Source organism: Triticum urartu, chromosome 7A, assembly GCF_056163025.1.
Source record: "Triticum urartu cultivar PI428250 chromosome 7A, HENAU_Tu73, whole genome shotgun sequence".
Taxonomy (NCBI): domain Eukaryota; kingdom Viridiplantae; phylum Streptophyta; class Magnoliopsida; order Poales; family Poaceae; genus Triticum; species Triticum urartu.
In genome coordinates this window covers 299038562-299059853 of record NC_141879.1, presented here as the reverse complement: position 1 = coordinate 299059853, position 21292 = coordinate 299038562, and the positions used below count along the sequence as shown (strand labels likewise).

Sequence of the window (21292 nt, the reverse complement as noted above, 5' to 3'; positions counted from 1 at the left end):
TAAAAGAAATTACTCATATAAATAGGACAACCATTATTCTCTGATTTAAATGAATAACCGTCTCACACTAAACAAGATCCAGATATAATGTTCATACTCAATGCTGGCACCAAATAACAATTATTCAGGTCTAAAACTAATCCCGAAGGTAGATGTAGAGGTAGCGTGCCGACGGCGATCACATCGACCTTGGAACTATTCCCAATGCGCATCGTCACCTCGTCCTTAGCCAATCTTCATTTAATCCATAGCTCCTGTTTCGAGTTACAAATATGAGCAACCGAACCAGTATCAAATACCTAGGTGCTACTGCGAGCATTAGTAAGGTACACATCAATAACATGTATATCGAATATACCTTTGTTCACTTTGCCATCCTTCTTATCCGCCAAATACTTGGGGCAGTTCCGCTTATAGTGACCAATCCCTTTGCGGTAGAAGCACTCAGTTTCAGGCTTGGGTCTAGCTTTGTGCTTCTTCCCAGGAGTGGCAACTTGCTTGCCATTCTTCTTGAAGTTCCCTTTCTTTCCCTTGCCCTTTTTCTTGAAACTAGTGGTCCTGTTAACCATCAACACTTGATGCTCCTTCTTGATTTCTACCTCCGCGGCCTTAAGCATGGCGAAGAGCTCGAGAATTGTCTTGTTTATCCCTTGCATATTATAGTTCATCAGGAAGCCTTTGTAGCTTGGTGGCAGTGATTGAAGAACTCTGTCAATGACACAGTCAACTGGAAAATCAACTCCCAGTTGAGTCAAGTGATTATAATACCCAGACATTTTGAGTATGTGTTCATTGAAAGAATTATTCTCCTTCATCTTGCAGTTATAGAACTTGTTGGAGACTTCATATCTCTCAACCCGGGCATTTGCTTGAAATATTAACTTCAACTCTTGGCACATCTCATATGCTCCATGACATTCAAAATGTCTTTGAAGTCCCGGTTCTAAATCGTAAAGCATGGCACACTGAACTATCGAGTAGTCATCAGATCGAGCTTGCCAGATGTTCAAAACATCATCATCTGCTCCTGTAGCAGGCCTTTCACCTAGCGGTGCATTAAGGACATAATTCTTCTGTGCAACAATGAGGATAATCCTCAAGTTATGGACCCAATCCATGTAGTTACTACCATAATCTTTCAACTTAGCTTTCTCTAGGAACACATTAAAATTCAGGGGAACGGTAGCTCGGGCCATTAATCTACAACATATATATGCAAAACTATAAGACTAAGTTCATAAATTAAGTTCAATTAATCACAGTACTAAAGAACTCCCACTTAAATAGACATCCCTCAAGTCATCTAAGTGATACGTGATCCAAATCAACTAACCCATGTCCGATCATCACGTGAGATGGGGTAGTCATCAATGCTGAACATCTCTATGTTGATCATATCTACTATATGATTCACGTTCGACCTTTCGGTCTCTAGTGTTCCAAGGCCATGTCTATACATGCTAGGCTCGTTAAGTTTAACCCAAGTATTCCGCATGTGCAAAACTGTCTTGCACCCGTTGTATGTGAATGTATAGTCTATCATATCTGATCATCACATGGTGTAACACCCACAATGCGTCTATATCTCCCACGTGTCGGGGCACGACTTAGAGGCATAGCCACATGGTAGTTTTAACGCAAGAGGGGTAATCTTCGCACAATCCCATGTACTGAATAAGAAAGGGATAAAGAGTTGACTTACACTCGCCACTTCACACAATACATAAATAAATCATACATCATCCAAATACACTCAAAGACCGAATATGGTCAAATCCAAATAAAAAGGAAGATAAACCCCAAATTCTAGATCCCAGATCGTCCCAACTGGACTCCACTACTAATCATCAGGAAATGAAACGTAGTAATGACCCAGATCCTCGTCGAACTCCCACTTGAGTTCGGTGGCATCACCTGCACTGGTATCCTCGGCACCTGCAACTGTTTTGGAAGTATCCGTGAGTCACGGGGACTCAGCAATCTCACACCCACGAGATCAAGACTATTTAAGCTTATGGGTAGGAGAAGGTAGTAAGGTGGAGCTGCAGCAAGCACTAAGCATATATGGTGGCTAACAAACGCAAATAAGAGCGAGAACAGAAGCAACGCACGGTCGAGAAGCTAGAAGTGATCATGAAAACTACTTACGTTCAAGCATAACACAAGGCCGTGTTCACTTCCTGACTCCGTTGAAAAGAGACCATCACGGCAACACACGCGGTTGATTCATTTTAATTAAGTCAAGTGTCAAGTTCTCTAAAACCAGATATTAACAAATTCCCGTCTGCCACATAACCGTGGGCACGGCTCTCGAAAGTTTATACCCTGCAGGGGCGTCCCAACTTAGCCCATCACAAGCTCTCACGGTCAACGAAGGATATTCCTTCTCCCGGAAAGACCCGATCATTCTCAGAATCCCGGTTACAAGACATTTCGATAATGGTAAAACAAGACCAGCAAAGTCGCCCGATGTGCTGACAAATCCCGGTAGGAGTCGCACGTATCTCGTTCCCAGGGCACACCGGATGAGCACTCAGTACAACTAAAACCATCCCTCGAGTTTCCCCGAGGTGGCGCTGCAAAGGACTCTAGTTCGGACCAACACTCAGAGGAGCATTGGCCCGGGGGGGGGGGGGTTAAAATAAAGATGACCCTTGAGTCTGCAGAACCCAAGGGAAAGGTATAGGTGGTAGGTAGGCAAATGGTAAAACCAAGGTTGGGCCTTGCTAGAGGAGTTTTATTCAAAGCGAACTGTCAAGGGGGTCCCATAAATCCCCAACCACGTAAGGAACACAAAATCAAGGAACATAACACCGGTATGACGGAAACTAGGGCAGCAAGAGTGGAACAAAACACCAGGCAAAAGGCCGAGCCTTCCACTATTTACCAAGTATATAGATGCATTAATTAAAATAAGAGATAAAGTGATATCCCAACATATCCATGTTCCAACATGGAACAAACTTCAACTTCACCTGCAACTAGCAACGCTATAAGAGGGGCTGAGCAAAAGCGGTAACATAGCCAAACAACAGTTTGCTAGGAAGTTGGTTTAGAGGCTTGACATGGCAATATGGAAGGCATGATATAACAAGTGGTAGGTAGCGCGACATAGCGATAGAACGAACAACTAGCAAGCAAAGATAGAAGTGATTTCGAGGGTATGGTCATCTTGCCTGCAAAGTTCTCAGAGTTGTTGAAAGCTTGATCCTCGATAGCATACTCAACAGGTTCCTCGGTCACATACTCGTCTATCGGCTCTACCCAAGGCAAGAACACAAACAATGGAACAACAATCAATCACGGTGCAATGCACAAGCAACATGATGCAATACATGGCATGCTATGCAAGATATGATATGCAATGCATATGCGTGCTCCGGAAGGGAAAGAATGATCAAGACATCAACTTGGCAAACCAAGTATGCCGCTGGAAAGATGAGGTGATTTCGGTCGAAATCGATATAAGGATCACCGGAAACGGATGCACGGTTTACAAATGGCAAGCAAAACAAGAATGACGCAGAACTGCGATTAACAGCATGATGGCACTTGGAATGCAACAAGAAACTAAGCTACTGCACTCCAACATAGCAACAAAGCATATGACTGTCATGTACAAGAGATGCTTGACAAAACATGAACACTGAGCTATGACTAAATCACACTAGAACAGATTCAAACAAGCATGGCAAAAGTGCAAAAGATATCAGCTTCACAGACTTAGTGAAAATACTAACATGTCAAAAACAACATCAGGAAGCAAAGTTTAAAGCAAGAAAACAACATGCTACAGGAACATATCATAGCAAAAAAAGGCATGGCATGCTTCTACTAAATTCATAGAACAAAACTACCTTACTGATAATGAGCCAAAAAGGAACAGAAGATATGATGGCACCCATGTAAACATAGCAAGTTTTATTAACAGTTTCAGACTTAGAAGAAAAACAAAGGATGGCATAAACAGATTTATGATAGCAACTTTGCGAGCTCATGCCACTTACCACAAAGCATTAAATGACAACATAAGCATACCAATAGCAAGATGACATGTTCATGAAGCTAAAAATGGCAAGAGCAAGATCATAGGGTGCATGCATCACTAGCAACAACCATGGCAATTTTGATTAGCATGTTAACAATCTTCCAGGAATAATATATAGCAAAAGTAGAGCAAGAAACTGACATGCTAGAGCACTCCATAATTTCAAACAGGGGCATGAATGGATAGAGCATAACCACATGTTCAAAACACCCTTAATGAAGTATCTCAAAATAAGCATGGATCTCATGGAATCATCAAGTTTACATGGCATCAAAATAACAGCAGGAAAAGGACTTAGCAAAAACCTACATCCCTGAAAACACCAACATTATGGAGCCTACTTTGCATGCTTGTTCTAGTCACCACATAGATCACAAAATACAAGACTTGCACCCCTGTAAAGGTGGCATGTTGTAGTTCAAAACACATGTAGATCTCATGCTCAAAGGATGCACACATCAAATGCAACAAAAATGACAAATCACCATGTTCTATTAAGAAGCGACAGTTACATTTTATAGCACTCTTGCAACAATGATAATGTCACCATAATGGACAGTAACACGCACGGAAATACTTCTAACATGAAGAGCTCAACGATACGAACATTTTGACATATCATATGCATTATTTGGGATCACGGTCATGGAGATATGACATGATGAAGTAGGCATGAAAATATTAGGGACTTGGGAAAAATTTCAGGGTCAACCTCAACTGAATCTGGATCTAGTGTTTCCGGTGGCGCGGTTCCCGAGGTGGCCGGAGAAGCGCCGGAGTTGCGCCTGAGTTGGACGGGACGACGGCCGGCATGCTCGGGGCGGCGGAGGAGGCCGGCGACGGGGTGGCGGCGAGCCGCGGGGTCGACGTCGTGGTGTGGTGTGGTGACGGCGGAGGCTCGCGGCGGCGCGGGGTCGGCGTCGGAGCGGGGCGGTGACTGGCGGCGGCCGGAGCGAGCGCGGGGCTCGGGCGCCCGCGGGAGGTGGCGGCGCGGCGACCCGGGCAGGGGAGGATCTGGGCCTCTCGGGCCCGCACGGTGGAGGGGAGCAACGGCGGTGACCTGGCGGCTAGCGATTGGTCTGGCGCGGCGGCGCGGATGCGTTCGGTCCGGGCGGACGTGTTCGGTGGCGGAGGAGGGAGATGGCTAGGGTTTGGACCCGGATTTTTGGAGGGGATGCACATATTTATAGGTGGATGGAGATAGGGGTGTCCAAAGGTGCAGTTTTCGCCCACACGATCGTGATCAGACGACAGAGAACATGGAGGTGGTTTAGATGGGTTATTGGGCTGTTTTGGAGGGGTGCTGGGCTACAACACAAAAGAGACTTTTGTGGTTACCCAGTTAACCGTTGGGGCATCAAACGGCCTCCAAATGGAACGAAATTTGACAGGCAGTCTACCTTTGTTGTACCAAGGCCACTTGACAAATCTCGACCCATTCCGAGAGCATTTTTCTCCCGCTCACGGAAAGAGGCAAAAGGGGTGCGCCGGGTGCATGTGGGAGTGTCGGATTGCGAAATGGACAACGGGGAAAAAGCTCGGATGCATGAGACGAACACGAATGCAAATGCTATGCACATGATGACATGAACAAAATGCAAAACAAATACAAAAACCCAACCACGAAGGGAATATCATAACATAAAGCCGAAAATGGCAAGAGTCGGAGTTACAAATATGGCAAGTTACATCCGGGGTGTTACACATGGTGTCTCAACACGAAGAATTGTAGAAGCGGTGCATACTCAGGGAGAACACTTTTACCTTGAAATTTAGTGAAGGGATCATCTTATAATGCTATCGCCGTTTTAAGCAAAATAAGATGCATAAAAGATAAACATCACATGCAATCAAAAATATGTGACATGATATGGCCATCATCATCTTGTGCTTTTCATCTCCATCTCCAAAGCATCGTCATGATCTCCATCGTCACCAGCTCGACACCTTAATATCCATCGTAGCATCATGGTCGTCTCGCCAACTATTGCTTATACAACTATCGCTAACGCATAGTGATAAAGTAAAGCAATTGCATGGCATTTGCATTTCATACAATAAATAGACAACCATAAGGCTCTTGCCGGTTGTCAGATATCTTACAAAACATGATCATCTCATACAATAATGTTTATCACATCATGTCTTGACCATATCACATCACAACATGCCCTGCAAAAACAAGTTAGACGTCCTCTACTTTGTTGTTTCAAGTTTTATGTGGCTGCTACGGGCTTCTAGCAAGAACCATTCTTACCTACGCATACAACCAACGGTGTTTCGTCAAGTTTGCTGTTTAAACCTTCTTCAAGGACCGGCCGCAGTCAAATTCGATTCAACTAAAGTAGGAGAAACAGACACCCGCCAGCCACCTTTATGCAAAACTAGTTGCATGTTAGTCGGTGGAACCGGTCTCATGTTCGTGGACATGTAAGGTTGGTCCGGGCCGCTTCATCCCACAATACCGCGGAATCAAAATAAGACGTTGGTGGTAAGCAGTATGACTATCACCGCCCACAACTCTTTGTGTTCTACTCGTGCATATCATCTACGCATAGACCTGGCTCATGATGCCACTGTTGGGAATCGTTGCATGGAAAACAAAAAAATTCCACGCACACGCAATGATCTATCTATGGAGATGCATAGAAACGAGGGGGAGAGTGTGCACCCTCGTAGACCATAAGCAGAAGCGTTTCACAATGCGGTTGATGTAGTCAAACTTCTTCGTGCTTCAACCGATCAAGTACCGAACGCACGACACCTCTGCGTTCTGCACACGTTCAGCTCGGTGGCGTCCCTCGCCTTCTTGATCCAACAGGACGTCGAGGTAGTAGATGAGTCCCGTTAGCACGACGGCGTGGTGACGGTGATGGTGAAGTGATCGTCACAGGGCTTCGCCTAAGCGCTATGGAAATATGACCGGGGGAGTAAACGGTGAAGGGGGCGCCGCACACAGCTAAACAGTTGTCTGGGATGTTCTAGGGCGCCCCCCCCCCCCACACACACATATATATATAGGTGGGAGGGAGAGGGGAGGCTGTCAGGAGGTGCCCACATAGGCCGAATCCTACTTGGGGTCTCCCCTTGGCCGCGCCCCCTGCCATATTTGCCGGAGGGGGAAGGAAAGAGGGGGAGGGGGAAAGGAAGGGGGGTCCTATGGACGTGGAGTTTCTACACCCAGGAGCAAATGCTCCTGGTGTGAACAGGAACATCAAATAAATTTAAAAATAATTCAAAAAAAATTTGAATTCTTTGTGATATACTTTCGTAAGTGTTTGTTGTGCATGCAAAATTTCATCGCAAAATCACATTGGTGGAAGGTATGGTAAAAAAACAAAATCGATGCTCTAAAAATGTTACTTACAAAAGCATTTTGGAGCTCGGATTTTGTTTTTTTCGGCATGCCTTCCACAAATGTGATTTCGCAATGAAATTTTGCATGCGCAACAAACATTTGTGGAAGTATGTCACAAAAAAAATTCAGAATTTTTTGAATATTTTTTCTATTTTTTTGATGTTACTGTTCACACCAGGAGCATTTGCTCCTGGGTGTAGAAATGTACTTTCGGGGTCCTATTCCCTTTCTTTCCTTTCCTCCTTTTCGCTTTCCTTCTCCACCTTGGCCGGCCCATATGGGGCCACACCAGCCCCTTGTGGCTGGTGCGTTTCCCCTCTTGGCCCATAAGGCCCATATCTTTTGCCGGGAGTGCCCGGAACCCCTTCCGGTGACCCGACATGTACCCGATACCCTCCGGAACACTTCCGATGGCCGAATACCATCGTCCTATATATCAATCTTTACCTCTCGGCCATTTCGAGACCCCTTTTCACGTCCGTGATCTCATCCGGGACTCCAAACAACATTCGGTCACCAAATCACATAACTCATATAATACTATATCGTCATCGAACGTTAAGCGTGCGGACCCTACGGGTTCGAGAACTATGTAGACATGACCAAGACACCTCTCTGGTCAATAACCAATAGTGGAACCTGGATGCCCATATTGGCTCCTACATATTCTACGAAGATCTTTATCGATCGAACCGTTATGACAACATACGTAATTCCCTTTGTCCATTGGTATGTTACTTGCCCGAGATTCGATCATCGGTATCTTTATACCTAGTTCAATCTCGTTACTGGCAAGTCTCTTTAATCGTTTTGTAATACATCACCTCGTGACTGACTCCTTAGTCGTTTGCTTGCAAGCTTATGATGTGTATTACCGAGAGGGCCCAGAGATACCTCTCCGATACTCGGAGTGACAAATCCCAATCTCGATCTATGCCAACTCAACAAACACCTTCGAAGATACCTATAGAGCATCTTTATGATCACCCAGTTACGTCGTGACGTTTGATAGCACAAAAGGCATTCTTCAGGTATCCGGGAGTTGCATAATCTCAGAGTCGAAGGAATATGTATTTGACATGAAGAAAGCAGTAGCAATAAAACTAAACGATCATTATGCTAAGCTAACGGATGTGCCTTGTCAATCACACCATTCTCCTAATGATGTGATCCCGTTATCAAATGACAACTCATGTCTATGGTTAGGAAACCTTAACCATCTTTGATCAACGAGCTAGTCTAGTAGAGGCTTACTAGGGACACGGTGTTTGTTTATGTATTCACACATGTATTAAGGTTTCTGATCAATATAATTCTAGCATGAATAATAAACCTTTATCATGAATAAGGAAATATAAAATAACAACTTTATTATTGCCTCTAGGGCATATTTCCTTCAAGTATCTCCGGTGGAATCGCTCCGCCGGAGAGCAAAAGTGCTCCTGCCCCGGTTCCGCCTCGAGACAGCGGCGATTGTTCCCAAAACTCTTCTCTTCATTTTTCTAGGGTAAATGGCTTCATATAGAAGAAGGACGTCAGTGGTGGGCCTCTGTGGGCCCCACAAGCCATCCTGGCGCGTCCCTGGCTTATGGGCCCACCAAGGGTCTTCTTTGGTACTTATTTCTTCTAGTATTCTTTATATATTCCATAAAAAATCTCCGTAAATTTTCACGTCATTTGAGCTCTAGCGAATTGCTATCTCTGTTGTAGCCTTTTCAGGCCGAAATTCCAGCTGCCGATAATCATTCTTTTTTTTATGTATCTTGCATTTTAAGAGAAAAGATGTTAGAGTTGCACTATAATATGGAATATAACTTCAAAACAAGATAAATAACAGTATGAAAAAACATGATGCAAAATAGACGTATTACACACCAGTGGTGATCGGGGTTGGAGACCACCACAACCTGGATGGGTCAAGATTAATACGGACAACACTATTGACACTCAAGCTCAGCTGGGAGGCACGAGAGGGTTTGCACGTTCACACCTCTCCTTTATGGGTGCTTGGAGCAAGCCCATGCCTGGTGTTACTGATCCTTTCATCGCCAAGTTTTTAGCATTGCGAGAAGGTGTTATCTTTGCCCAACTGAAGAGCTACTCGCATGTGGTTATGGAGGTTGATTGCTTGAAGGTTGCGAGGTTTTGGAATTCGCATCACATCCTCAAGTCAATTGTGATACCTATCTTCGATGAAATCAAGGAAAGAGCCTCAAACTTTGCTTCGTTTTCGGTTCAACATGTCACAAAGGAAGTCAATTGCACGGTAGATCTTTGTGCTAAACATGCCACTGCGATTATCATTTTCAGATTGTTGGATGGAGCCATGTCCCTCCTTTTAGTTAGCAGTGTTTTGGCGGAGTGTAACTGAATTTCTCTCATGCAATAATGCTCCTAATTTCGCGTCAAAAAAAAGAAAATTAGCCGAAACCCTATTTAATAATGCTGTTCCACGTTCAACGGGACACATCACATGGCATTCCGACAGACAAGGTAGGCCCGCCCGAACTCTCTGTGGGCCCCGCGGGCGCCCCATTGACGGTGATTGGCCGATGGGCCGTCCTATCTGCCACGCGTAGAAAAGTCGCCCTGTACCCACAAGAACACACCTGTTCCTTTACACCTTTTCCTCTTCATTTTTTGTTCAGTTTTTTCTACCAAAACCACCATAGTCTTCTCCCTTCTTCTTCTTCTTCTTCTTCTCCGGAGCAACAAGGAGGAGACGCAGAGGAGGGAGGACGACACGATCTTGCCACTAGCTGCATTTCTCCTCCTCTCGCATTGGTCGTCTTCTAGTTCCACCGGCCACGAGCCTGCGCAGGTAATGTAGCTTCGTCTTCCCTTCTTGGCTTGTTCCTCTCGCGGAATGTGATCAGTAGTTGGTTCTGTTGGATAATGGCTGGTACTACGTACACGCGTATGCATAGAAAAACAAGTCTTGGGACTCCACCGTCTCCCCCTCTGCCCTCTCCTACCCCCATGTGAGGTGCGTAAATAAAATTGAAGGGAGTGGCCAGGAGCGTGGCGGGGACCATGGTCCGTCCCTTCGTCTCGCGACAGCAGCGCAAAACTCCAACCCAGCAAGCGGCGGCGGCCAAAGATAGTCCGTAGCCGCGCAGGTAGTGTTAGTACATGTACGACTAAGAGGGGTGGTGCGCCGGCAGTGTAGTAGTTGCTGTTCTTGCCTTGGGTGTGGGCAGGCTGGTTTCGCCGGATCGCCGTCCACGTCCGGAATCCGGCGACAGACGCGGCGCTCTCGGGCACATGGACCTGCCACCAGCCCGCCGGCTTTGGTTTCTTGCTTACAATGCTGCTTGATCCGAGGGGAGGGGGGTGTTGGCCGGCGGTGACAGGTGCAGAGGAAGAGGGGCGATTTTGACACTGTTCTTGGGTGGAGGGGGTGCAGGACTGAGAAGGGCGATGGGGGCAGGGGAGGAGGATGCGGCGGCGGCATGGGAGAAGGTGGAGGCCAAGGAGGAGAGGATCATGGTGTCCGTGCGGGTGCGGCCGCTCAACGGCAGGGAGTCCGGCGACAGCTCCGACTGGGAGTGCATCAGCCCCACCACCGTCATGTTCCGCAGTACCGTCCCTGACCGCGCCATGTTCCCCACCGCCTACACCTACGGTAAGCACAAGCACCGGCAGAGCTCAATTTCGCAAAGAATGTATGGCGATGTTGGCGACAATTGCTGGCCTTGATGTTGGGATTTCATTCGGCAGTCGATTTCTCAGTTTGTTCTGCTTTCTTGTCCTTTTCAGACAGGGTGTTTGGCCCCAATTGCTCGACCAGGCAGGTCTACGAAGAAGGAGCAAAAGAAGTTGCTCTATCAGTTGTCAGTGGAATCAACTGTATGTACAGGAGAAATGATGCTACTCCTTTACATCGTTAATTTGGTCTTTGGATGAACTGATGTGGACCAACTAACATTTGCACATGAATCTCTTCTTATTGACAGCAAGCATATTTGCGTATGGGCAGACAAGCAGCGGAAAGACTTACACAATGACTGGCATTACTGAGTACAGTGTGATGGACATCTATGACTACATAGAGAAGGTGTGTGTATGCGCGGCACCAGTGATGTTACAGTTCACTTTGTGAGATGATATTTGCCTCATTGTTTGTCATTGCTACAGCACCCTGAAAGAGAATTCATGCTGAAATTCTCAGCAATTGAGATATATAATGAAGCTGTAAGAGATCTTCTGAGCCATGATACCACACCTCTTAGACTGCTTGATGACCCAGAGGTACTCCATTCTCCTTTTACTTGAGTTTACTATAACTATTTTTTCCTCCACCCTACGCTGATCTCGCGTTATCATTTGAATCAAACAGAAAGGGACTACTGTTGAAAAGCTCACTGAGGAAACACTGAGGGACAAGGACCATCTTAGGGATCTTCTTGGAATGTGTGAAGGTCCGGGCTAAAATTTCTAGAGAACAAAACATGCACCATGTTTCTTGTTTTCATCATTTGCTTAATTTGGTATGTGCTACAGCTCAAAGAGAGATTGGAGAAACGGCTTTGAACGAAGCGAGTTCTAGGTCCCATCAAATACTCAGGCTGGTTGGTGGCTCTCTTATATATCTATTTTGCACTACCTTCTGAAGATGATTTTGTTGACAAGCTTTTGTTACATTCAGACAATCGAAAGTTCTGTTAAACAGTATTTAGGAAGAGGCAAATCGAGCACCCTGGTATCTTGTGTGGTATGGATTTTCCATTTATATTCATGATTATTTGGTACTAGCATGTTTCCATCATCTCTGAGGTTCTTGGTTCTTCTTCTGGACAGAACTTTGTTGACTTAGCTGGAAGTGAGCGAGCATCTCAGACTGCTTCAGCTGGTATGAGGTTAAAAGAAGGTAGTCATATTAATCGAAGTCTGCTAACACTGGGAAAGGTTGTTCGCCAACTGAGGTTTGTTTGGTTTGTTTTCTTCTAGCAAGAACTTGTAATCCCGGTGGTTTAATTCTTATATAAGTATATTCCGGTCCTAAAAATTATCAGAGTTTGCACATATACTTCCTCTTTCTTTTGTATTCACTAGATAAAGTAATTTTGAATTCCATTGGGTTTTACAGTTTGACGTGTGTCCTTTCTGCTCATTTTGTCTGCTCTTTCAACAATGACCTACTATATAGTATCTTTTCTCGACAAAGGCTAATATACTAACAAAGTGTAAAAAAAGACAAAGGGTAATATATTAACATCAAAATAATACCATTTACACATTTTTTCTTGAAAAGGAGATTAAAACCCCCGGCCTCTGTATCAATCGATGCATGCGGCCATCTTTATTTATTATTCCATCAAGGTCTAACAAGAACATATATCGAACCACCGGAAGCTATCACTCACACCTACAAAATGTCAAAACTCGATAATGTGGAATGCTTTCACTCCCCATATCTAAATCGGTGTTGTCGCCGATCCATCCACATAACGTATCAGAATGAATAGCCGGTACAACAGACCTAAAGCGCACACCACATGCACATGTTTTAGACAGCGCCATAATTATCGGACCGCTCACCCATCTTCAGGAGAGAGATCCGCATCATCCTTGCCAGTCCATCCATCCGTCGACGCCACCATGGCGCCCAACGGCGCCACCGCCCCGCGCTCGTCCATCCAGACGCGAAGATTCTAGAAGATCTGTCATGCCTAGCACCTGCCGAGCAGGCATGACACCGCGTAGCACCTGTCGGCCAGGCATAACTTGACGTCTCCACCAAAGCTTCGTGCAAGACGAAGCCACTCCACCTCCTGCCTCTTGTCTTTCAGCGCTGCTCCACAAACGATGCTCCCAAAAGAGAAACGACACCGCAGTATCGTCATCGTCCGATCTGAAAGACTAGATCCTAGGGTTTCCCCCGAAGCAGCACGAGTGGTTCAACAGTCGTTGCACGACGATGCCTTCATCAAGGTAACGGCGTAGAACGCCGCCATCGTCTGCCATCAGCTCGGTTTTCACCGACAACTATGTCTTCCCGACTCGCAGCCGGAACTAAGATGACGATCTCGAGATCTGATCATCCAGCCTCAGGCCGACCATCTCCAACAGAGGAGATGGCCACCACCGCCGGCTGCACTGACCAGATCAGATCTGACCGAAGGTGCCGTCAAGCCGCCCACCAGGCCCTCCATGCCGCCGCCGATCCGAAGCCGGATGACACGCCGCCGCAGCGTAAGTCGCCGCCGCCGCCCGTGATCGGGCTGCCCTACACGCTGCAGTCGCAGTCGCCCGCGACAGGGCCAGCCACCGCCGCCGCCGCCGCCAGATCTGCCGTGCCTCGGCACGCACAAGGGCTCCGCACCACCCGTGAGACGCGGGAGAGAGGAGGATCCCCGCCACCGTCGTCGGCCCTCCGGCAGTGGCAGGGTGAGAGAAGGTGGATTAGGGAGCGGGGGCGGCTAGGGCTGGGCAGTGGCGGATCTAGGCCCCAGGTCGGGGGGGCCCAGGCCTGGGGCGTGAGGCCCATTTTCTTTGTGGGCTGTAGGGAAAATACTGTAGCAACTGCTACAGTACACAAAGGGGGCCCGGGGCGCTGGGCTGGGCTGGATCCGCCCCTGGGGCTGGGGACCCTTCCGAGTCGCCCGAGCGGGAGCGACGCGGGGCGTACCATTTACACCTTAGTCTGAACTATTTTGTTCCTCTTGCAGCAAGGGAAGAAACGGCCATATCCCATACAGAGATTCAAAGCTGACACGCATATTACAGTCCTCTTTGGGAGGCAATGCAAGAACAGCCATTGTCTGCACCATGAGCCCAGCACACACTCATATTGAGCAATCCAGGAACACACTTCTGTTTGCAACTTGCGCAAAGGAGGTAGTTACAAATGCACAGGTCAATGTAGTGATGTCTGACAAAGCACTACTGAAGCATCTACAAAGAGAGCTTGCAAGATTAGAGAATGAACTGAAATTGCCGGAGTCAGCCTCCTGCACTAGTCATGCTGAAGCTTTAAGAGAGAAGGATGCACAGATCAAAAAGGTACTTTTCCTCACTTGAAATTTTCCAACCCTTGTAACAGTGTTAATTGCAGGACCACACAATTTCATGCACCATGTACCTGTCTATTCTTCTTTCAGCTGGAAAAACAGCTTAGGGAATTGATAGAAGAAAAGGATACTGTTCAGTCTCAACTTAACTGTTTAATGAAAAGTGACGCTGACGACCATGCCAATGACCGCACTGCAAAGCGATGGGTACTATCTCTCTCATATACACAGACTTACTTTTTGCATTATTGTCATGTGTGACATTTAATGATCTGTCCTTCCTCTGATAGGATGTCCATAGTCGGTCCTCAGAGTCTCTTGCGCGAAATGCATCCGAGGAAGCACTTTCGGTTTCAGACACTTATGGAGGTTCTTATCAAGATCAAGGTCACGCAGTGTTTGATGAATCATATGTCTTCAGTGCTGATCATGATGACTTGTCAGTTCCCAATCAAACAATGGATCTTCCTCAACAAACAAGGGTTCGGAAGCCAATTTCACCTTGGCACCCTCCTAGTAACTATAGCTCTGATGGCACAGAGTCATATAACATGAAGGAAGTAGCTTTCAGAAGTGCATCTGAAGTATCTGAAGAACATTGTAGGGAAGTACAATGTATAGAGATACATGAGCATAGAAGAAGCACAAGCGAGGAATTTAATGTATTACTCCATGAGGGCACTAAGCTCCACATACCTGAAGTAGAGGACATCTCTAGAGACGCAGTCCCGCAACCTGATGAAGTACCAGAAGCCGTGAGCATAACAGAGAAAATGGAAGATCATATCAAGATATACCCTAGCAAAGAGGAGCGGCAGGCCGAGATCATAGCAAATGCAGTAGAAGGTCCTATTGAAGTGCATCAATGTGAATCTGATGACTTTGCAGACAACTTTGTCAAACTGTACCCATGTGATTCTAACATTTCCTTGGACGTTGGCAAACCTTATCCTCATGAATGCCTGACTGTAAAGAGGTGTATAACGAGCTCCAAGGATAGTGCATTGGCTAGAAGTCAGAGTTGCAGGGCTAGCTTCATGATCATTCCAAATAGTTGGTTTGATGATTCGGAAAACACCGGGCAGACACCACCTGGTGAAATCTTCAGGTATCCTCCCAGAAGGCCTGATAAAGTTAGGAGAAGTCTGTACCAAGGAAATGATGGTTGCCAAAACAATAACACTTCAGTAGACCTCTCCGCTGATTCTGGCGAAGTAGTTTGTGATGAAGTAGTCAAGGACATGAGCACCAGTGATGAGGTAGTCAAGGACATGAGCACCAGTGATGAAGTGGTCAAGGACATGAGCACCAGTGGTGAAGTAGCCAGGGAGTGGAGTACCAATGAAGCAGAACAAGAAGTTTGTGCCGGTGACATCAGTTGTGTCACAGACCTGGAACAGAAGGCAGCAAAACACCATGAGGACCAACCTGAGGAACATCAGGCAGAGGTAATGATGTTAGTTAGAAACAAACTGTGGGCTTTAACTGCGCTAATAACGGGAAACTTAACAAAAAAGAATTGACTAGTATACTGGTGCCGAATATTATAGCTGATAGCGCCTAAATCACCAGTCGATATTTAGCTTTTTTTCTTTTCGAAAAGGACCATCTCCCCTGACCTCTGCATCAAGCGATGCACACAGCCATAGTCGATATTTAGCTTATATATGAAGTGGAATTAAACCAATGTCTTTGTGTATGCCATTTCAGCAGCAGATTGTTCGAGATGAGTGTGCAGCAGTTAAAACTGTCAAAGATGTTGGCATAGATGCAGTCCCGAGTACCGCCGAGTCTCCTTCGCGCTGGCCTATTGATTTTGCAAATAGGCAGCGAGAGATCATCGAGTTGTGGCACGATTGCAACGTGTCCCTGGTACACAGAACCTACTTCTTCCTCCTCTTCAAGGGAGATGTCGCAGATAGCGTCTACATGGAAGTGGAGCACAGGAGACTGTCCTTCATCCTGAGCTCCTTCAGCACCAGCTCCGCAGGAGGCGAGCTTAACTCCGCAATGGCATCCAGGTAAATATGTCATTTTTTTTCAGGGTAGCAGTATGGTTTCGAACTGTCCATGAATTGAAACCTAAGTACATTATGTTTTGGTGGAATAATACTGACGCTGGTTTTGCCCGCAGCTTGAAGAATATGAAACGCGAGAGGGACATGCTCTACAAGCAGATGCTGAAGAAGCTCACCAACGGGGACAAGGAGGGCATCTACACCAGATGGGGGATCGATCTGGGCTCCAAACAGCGGCGGCTTCAGCTATCTCGCCTGGTATGGACGCGGGCTGACATGGAGCATGTCCGAGAGAGCGCCTCGCTGGTGGCGAGGCTGATCGACTTGGTTGAGCCAGGGCAGGCTCTCAAGGAGATGTTCGGCCTCAACTTCACGCTGGCTCCCAGAACCGAACGCCGGTCTTTCAGCCTGCTGGGCGCTTGATCTTTGACGTATGTATGGAGGTAGAAGGGTTTGGTTTACGTAGTACAGGAGGTTCACTTAACACGAGGAGAGGACTATGCTCCACCGCATCGATTGGTTTCACTCGTGTCTCTACCTTGTTCTTGTTTTTGCTTGTGTATTGTGTGCGTGTGCGTGTGCGATATTCCTGTGTGCAATCTTACAAAAGTGAATCGATCAGACAGTACAGTTCTGACTATCCGTGCTGTCGTATGTCCGTTTGTGGGGGTTCGTCCATCTAGTCCATCTTTTTGTGTCCCAAATGAGAAGTCAAGCAATAATGAGGAAACTTGACCCACACCTGACAAAAGGGTTTGGTAGTCTAAGGAAGCAGAAGCTTTCTCTTTTTTTTAAGGAAAAACTTTCAATCTATTCATCTTCAATCATGGCAGTACAACGAACACCAGAAATAAAAATTAAATTCAGATCTGTAGACCACCTAGCGACGACTACAAGCACTGAAGCGAGCCGAAGGCGCGTCGCCGTCATCACCCCTCCATCGCCGGAGTCAGGCACAACTTGTTGTAGTAAACAGTCGGGAAGTCGTCGTGCTAAGGCCCTATAGGACCAGCGCACTAGAACAGCAACCGCCGATGAAGAATAACGTAGGTTGGAAGGATTCAACCCGAAGACACACGAACGTAGACGAACAACGACGAGACCCGAGCAAATCCACCAAAGATAGATCCGCCGGAGACATACCTCCACACGCCCACCAACGATACTAGATGCACCGCCGGAACAGGGGCTAGGCGGGGAGACCTTTATTCCATATTCAGGGAGCCGTCGCCGTCTCGCCTTCCTGAGTAGGACACAAACCCTAACAAGACAGGAAAAAACGACTGAAAACGGAGCCTCCCGCCGGCCCTTGGCAGGATCCACCGCGCCCCCATGGCCCTAGGGCCACCGGAGACGAGGCAGACCTGCGGTGGTGCCGGTGAGAGGCAGAAACCCTAGCTTTCTTTCTTGGAGGACACACGAAAACTTTGGCAACTTTTCAGTTCAGTTTAATTGAAGCTTTCTGTCCCAACCTTCAAGGGTTCCTCACTGTATGACATGATCCATTGGATTGGAGCAATGGTACACAACTATGTTTGGTGTCCCATCTATCACTCCCATGTCAGATCCTGGTCCCAAAGGTCAATACATTGAGTCAGAAAGACCGGGGGCTTTCATAATCCATAGCCGAACTAGCCCCTGGATCAACTCTCATAGTGGGAGAATCAAAGTCTAAGTTAGGCGCAAAAAGGGGGTTGACATCATTCAGCATGATTGGATCAAGCAGACTTCCCCACAGGAAATGCCAAGGGGCGCCCTTTCTCATTGTCATCTACCGCCCATTTCTTCATCATCAGTTGTTGCCTTAAGTGCGTAAAGTAGGCTCGGCTTCTTAGGAAGTCGAAGGTAGTCCAGTCCGCTTGTTAGTTTGAATTGAATCTTACATAACCTACGTAGATAAAGAGAAAATCATAATAGTCTAAGTGAACCTCTCAAAGGTATAAATAAGTAAATAAGTAGACATTAGTCTTACTGGTTCGAAGCCTTGCCTGGGAGCGTCGCAAAATCTTACCCCATATGAACTTGATTACAACTTAACAATACCAAACACCTCCGAATTTGGATCACAAATTAACATAACCACCTCCTAGGATTCTACGACGCTCTGGCAATGCTTTCAAGATTTTAGTTGATGAATGAACCGACACAAGTAGACACACAGAAGTTAGCCCATAACGTCCCACCGCTTGCCAGGGACGCGGGGGGGGGGGGGGGGGGGCATAAGCCCCCCACAGTATGGAGTTCGTACAGGCCCAGGTCATCACTGCTATATATAGCCTTTGTGAGCCGTCGCACTGGATAAGATCATCATTGTAAATCCCTAACATTTGTAACCTCTCCAAATATAGTGAAGTTTCCCTCATAGGCGCCCGTGGTTTCCCCCCTTCTCATTGGAGGAGTTTTCCACATTAAAATCCTTGTGTTCCTGTGTTGATTTGATCTTCTTTGTTTTTTTGTTTGTCCTATCTCTAACAGGTTCATCAGTTTGTAACGTATCAGTTTACAGTTGTAAGAAATAATGTAAATTTTTTTTTGAGGACGCCGCTAAGCATGAGATTACTGATAATCTGCATCATATCAGACTGGTCGTAGGATGTCGGATTAAAAACAAGATGAAGGTCCGATTTGCTAGTCTATATATATACCCCTACTAATAGAGGAAGGTGACATCCTTGGCCCACAAGCACACATGAGAGCGAGGGAGGTTAAGGAAAAAGGTCGGGGTCTCACAACGATCTCGAAGGTCTAGTCAGCGAGCTCGGGGACGCTCTGTAGCCAGCGAATCAACAAGTGGCCTCCGAAGCCCGTGGACAAGGAAGAAGGTTATGGGTGTTGTCTTGAGGGCATCTCGGCTCGAATCAGTCGCTGAAGACGTAGAGGAAGCCGAGGCAGAGTTGTTGGACAAGCTCGCTGAGCGAAGTGACGATGATGGCTATGCAGGCGATGGCGGCGCAACCATGCCGCTCTTGGGTGCGAGATGGGTAGCAAGGGAGAGGAGGGGAAAGTGAGCGAGAGTGGGAGGGTGATAACCCACAATTTTTTTGTTTTCCATGCAACATTCCCCAACAGTGGTACCAGAGCTAGGTCTATGCGGAGATGATATGCATGAGTATAACACAAAGGAGTTGTGGTCGGTGATGTTCATACTACTTACCACCAACGTCTTATTTTGATTCGGCAGTATTGTGGGATGAAGCGTCCCGAACCAACCTTACATGTCCATGCCCAGGATCCGAGGCTGGCCTGGCGACCTTGTCCCCCGGAGGTTGGGTACCCCTGGGGTATCGCACCGTCAGTAGCCCCCAAGCACATCTAGAGTTGGAGTCCTTGTCTTTGGCAATGAGAACCTAGGCGGGCTCCATCTGTTTTACTGACAGTTTTGGCCTGTCTTCATGAGTCCTACCTTAGAAATACTCAAATTCGCCAGGCGTGTGGCCTCCTGGGCGCCCTCAGCGTATTGTTCCATTAGTGGCATGTCTGTATCAGGTTTGATGTCGAATTGAATGCGTCATCTTTGGACTGCTTGGTAAGGTCTTGAGGGAGTCCTTGAATGAAGAAAGATCTTGTGCCAGTCCCCCTGAAGAAGTCAGAGGTGACATAGTCTGTCAGGCTTGTTGCCCCTTGGAGGCAGTCGAGGACGACCGTGCAAGGCGAGCAGGGTGTCCGACCTCCCATCTTCTTTGTTGTTGGAGACCTCCGGCTTCAAAGGTCTTCGAGCCTGCCGGGCATGTGACCTCCTTGAAGATTTCCGAGATGACATGATGCATCGGGGGATGAGGCCAGCGAGAGTAGGCCAACAGTGACTCTTGCAGCGAAGAAGGTCCGCCGGATGATGAGGCCAACATGTGGAGGTGATACGTCTCCAACATATCTACACTTTGTGATTGTTCCATGATCTTCTTTGATTGAGCAAAATAATGATTCGTCGATGTGAATTTTGTCTATAAAAATAATTTCAATAACAATGCTAATAGGGGAAATTTCAATCCTAGGCCATTTCCTAGAAATTCCTCTAATAATTATGGCAATTCCTATGGTAATTCATATAATAATAATAGTATGCCCTCTGGTCTTAAAATTAATATTAAAGAATTTATTATTTATCAAAATATTTTTAATGCTATGATAGAGGAAAAATTGAATAAAGTTGATGATATGGCTAGGAACATGGATAGAATTGCTCATGATGTGGAAAATCGCAAATCTAAAATTTGCCACCCAAGCTTGATATTAATGAGTCCATTAAAGCTGTCTATGTCTCCATTAATGAAAGTAAAGAGCGAACCGCTAGGTTAAGAGCTAAGCGAGAATTCCTAGAAAAAGTGATTCTGCCCAGTTTTATGGTAATCATGATGAAGATATTAAAATGATTGGTGTCTCGCCCATTGAATCCTTATTTAGTTGTATAAAAATTGATGAAAAATGGACTGAAGATGAGTCAACTTTAGCTAGAAGGCATCCCAATTTTTCGGAGGGTGATGATCTTAATGATTTTTTTGATAAAAGTGGGTTTGGAGAGGTCAAAACTTTAACTAGTGATGTGACCACTACTTTGGATTTCAAGGATTTTAATTATGACAGTTGTTCTTTAATTGAATGTATTTCCTTATTGAAATCCATGATAATTCTCCCAATGCTTATGAACAAAATAAAGTTTTCACTAAACACATTGTAGAAGCTATGATGAAAGCTTTAGAAGAAAAGTTGGAATTGGGGGTTTCAATACCTAGGAAATTATATGATGAATGGGAAACTGCTATTAAAATAAAGATTAAAAATTATGAGTGCAATGCTTTATGTGATTTGGGTGCTAGCTTTTCCACTATACCAAAATCTTTATGTGATGTGCTAGGCC

The 21292-nt window shown here is 46.2% G+C and overlaps 1 protein-coding gene and 1 pseudogene across 3 annotated transcripts; one reads left to right on the top strand and one right to left on the bottom strand.

The window, feature by feature from the left end:
* Nucleotides 1-236: 236 nt before the first annotated feature.
* LOC147959366 (uncharacterized) lies at nt 237-1196 on the bottom strand (annotated as a pseudogene).
* An 8818-nt stretch (nt 1197-10014) lies between these two features.
* On the top strand, nt 10015-17077 carry LOC125518630 (kinesin-like protein KIN-7H). Of its 3 annotated transcripts, none has more exons than XM_048683455.2 (14): nt 10015-10227; nt 10813-11031; nt 11166-11255; nt 11363-11463; nt 11544-11657; nt 11746-11827; nt 11910-11977; nt 12055-12120; nt 12207-12331; nt 14078-14411; nt 14510-14626; nt 14710-15867; nt 16130-16440; nt 16554-17077. In XM_048683455.2, the coding sequence occupies exons 2-14, from the start codon at nt 10827-10829 to the stop codon at nt 16858-16860; spliced, it is 3078 nt and encodes a 1025-aa protein (XP_048539412.2). In that variant the 5' UTR covers nt 10015-10227; nt 10813-10826; the 3' UTR covers nt 16861-17077. The 3 variants fall into 3 exon arrangements, with proteins under 3 accessions (XP_048539412.2, XP_048539413.2, XP_048539414.2); XM_048683456.2 differs by lacking the exon at nt 10015-10227 and adding an exon at nt 10369-10525; XM_048683457.2 differs by lacking the exon at nt 10015-10227 and having other exon boundaries at nt 10371-11031; nt 16133-16440.
* Nucleotides 17078-21292: the final 4215 nt, after the last annotated feature.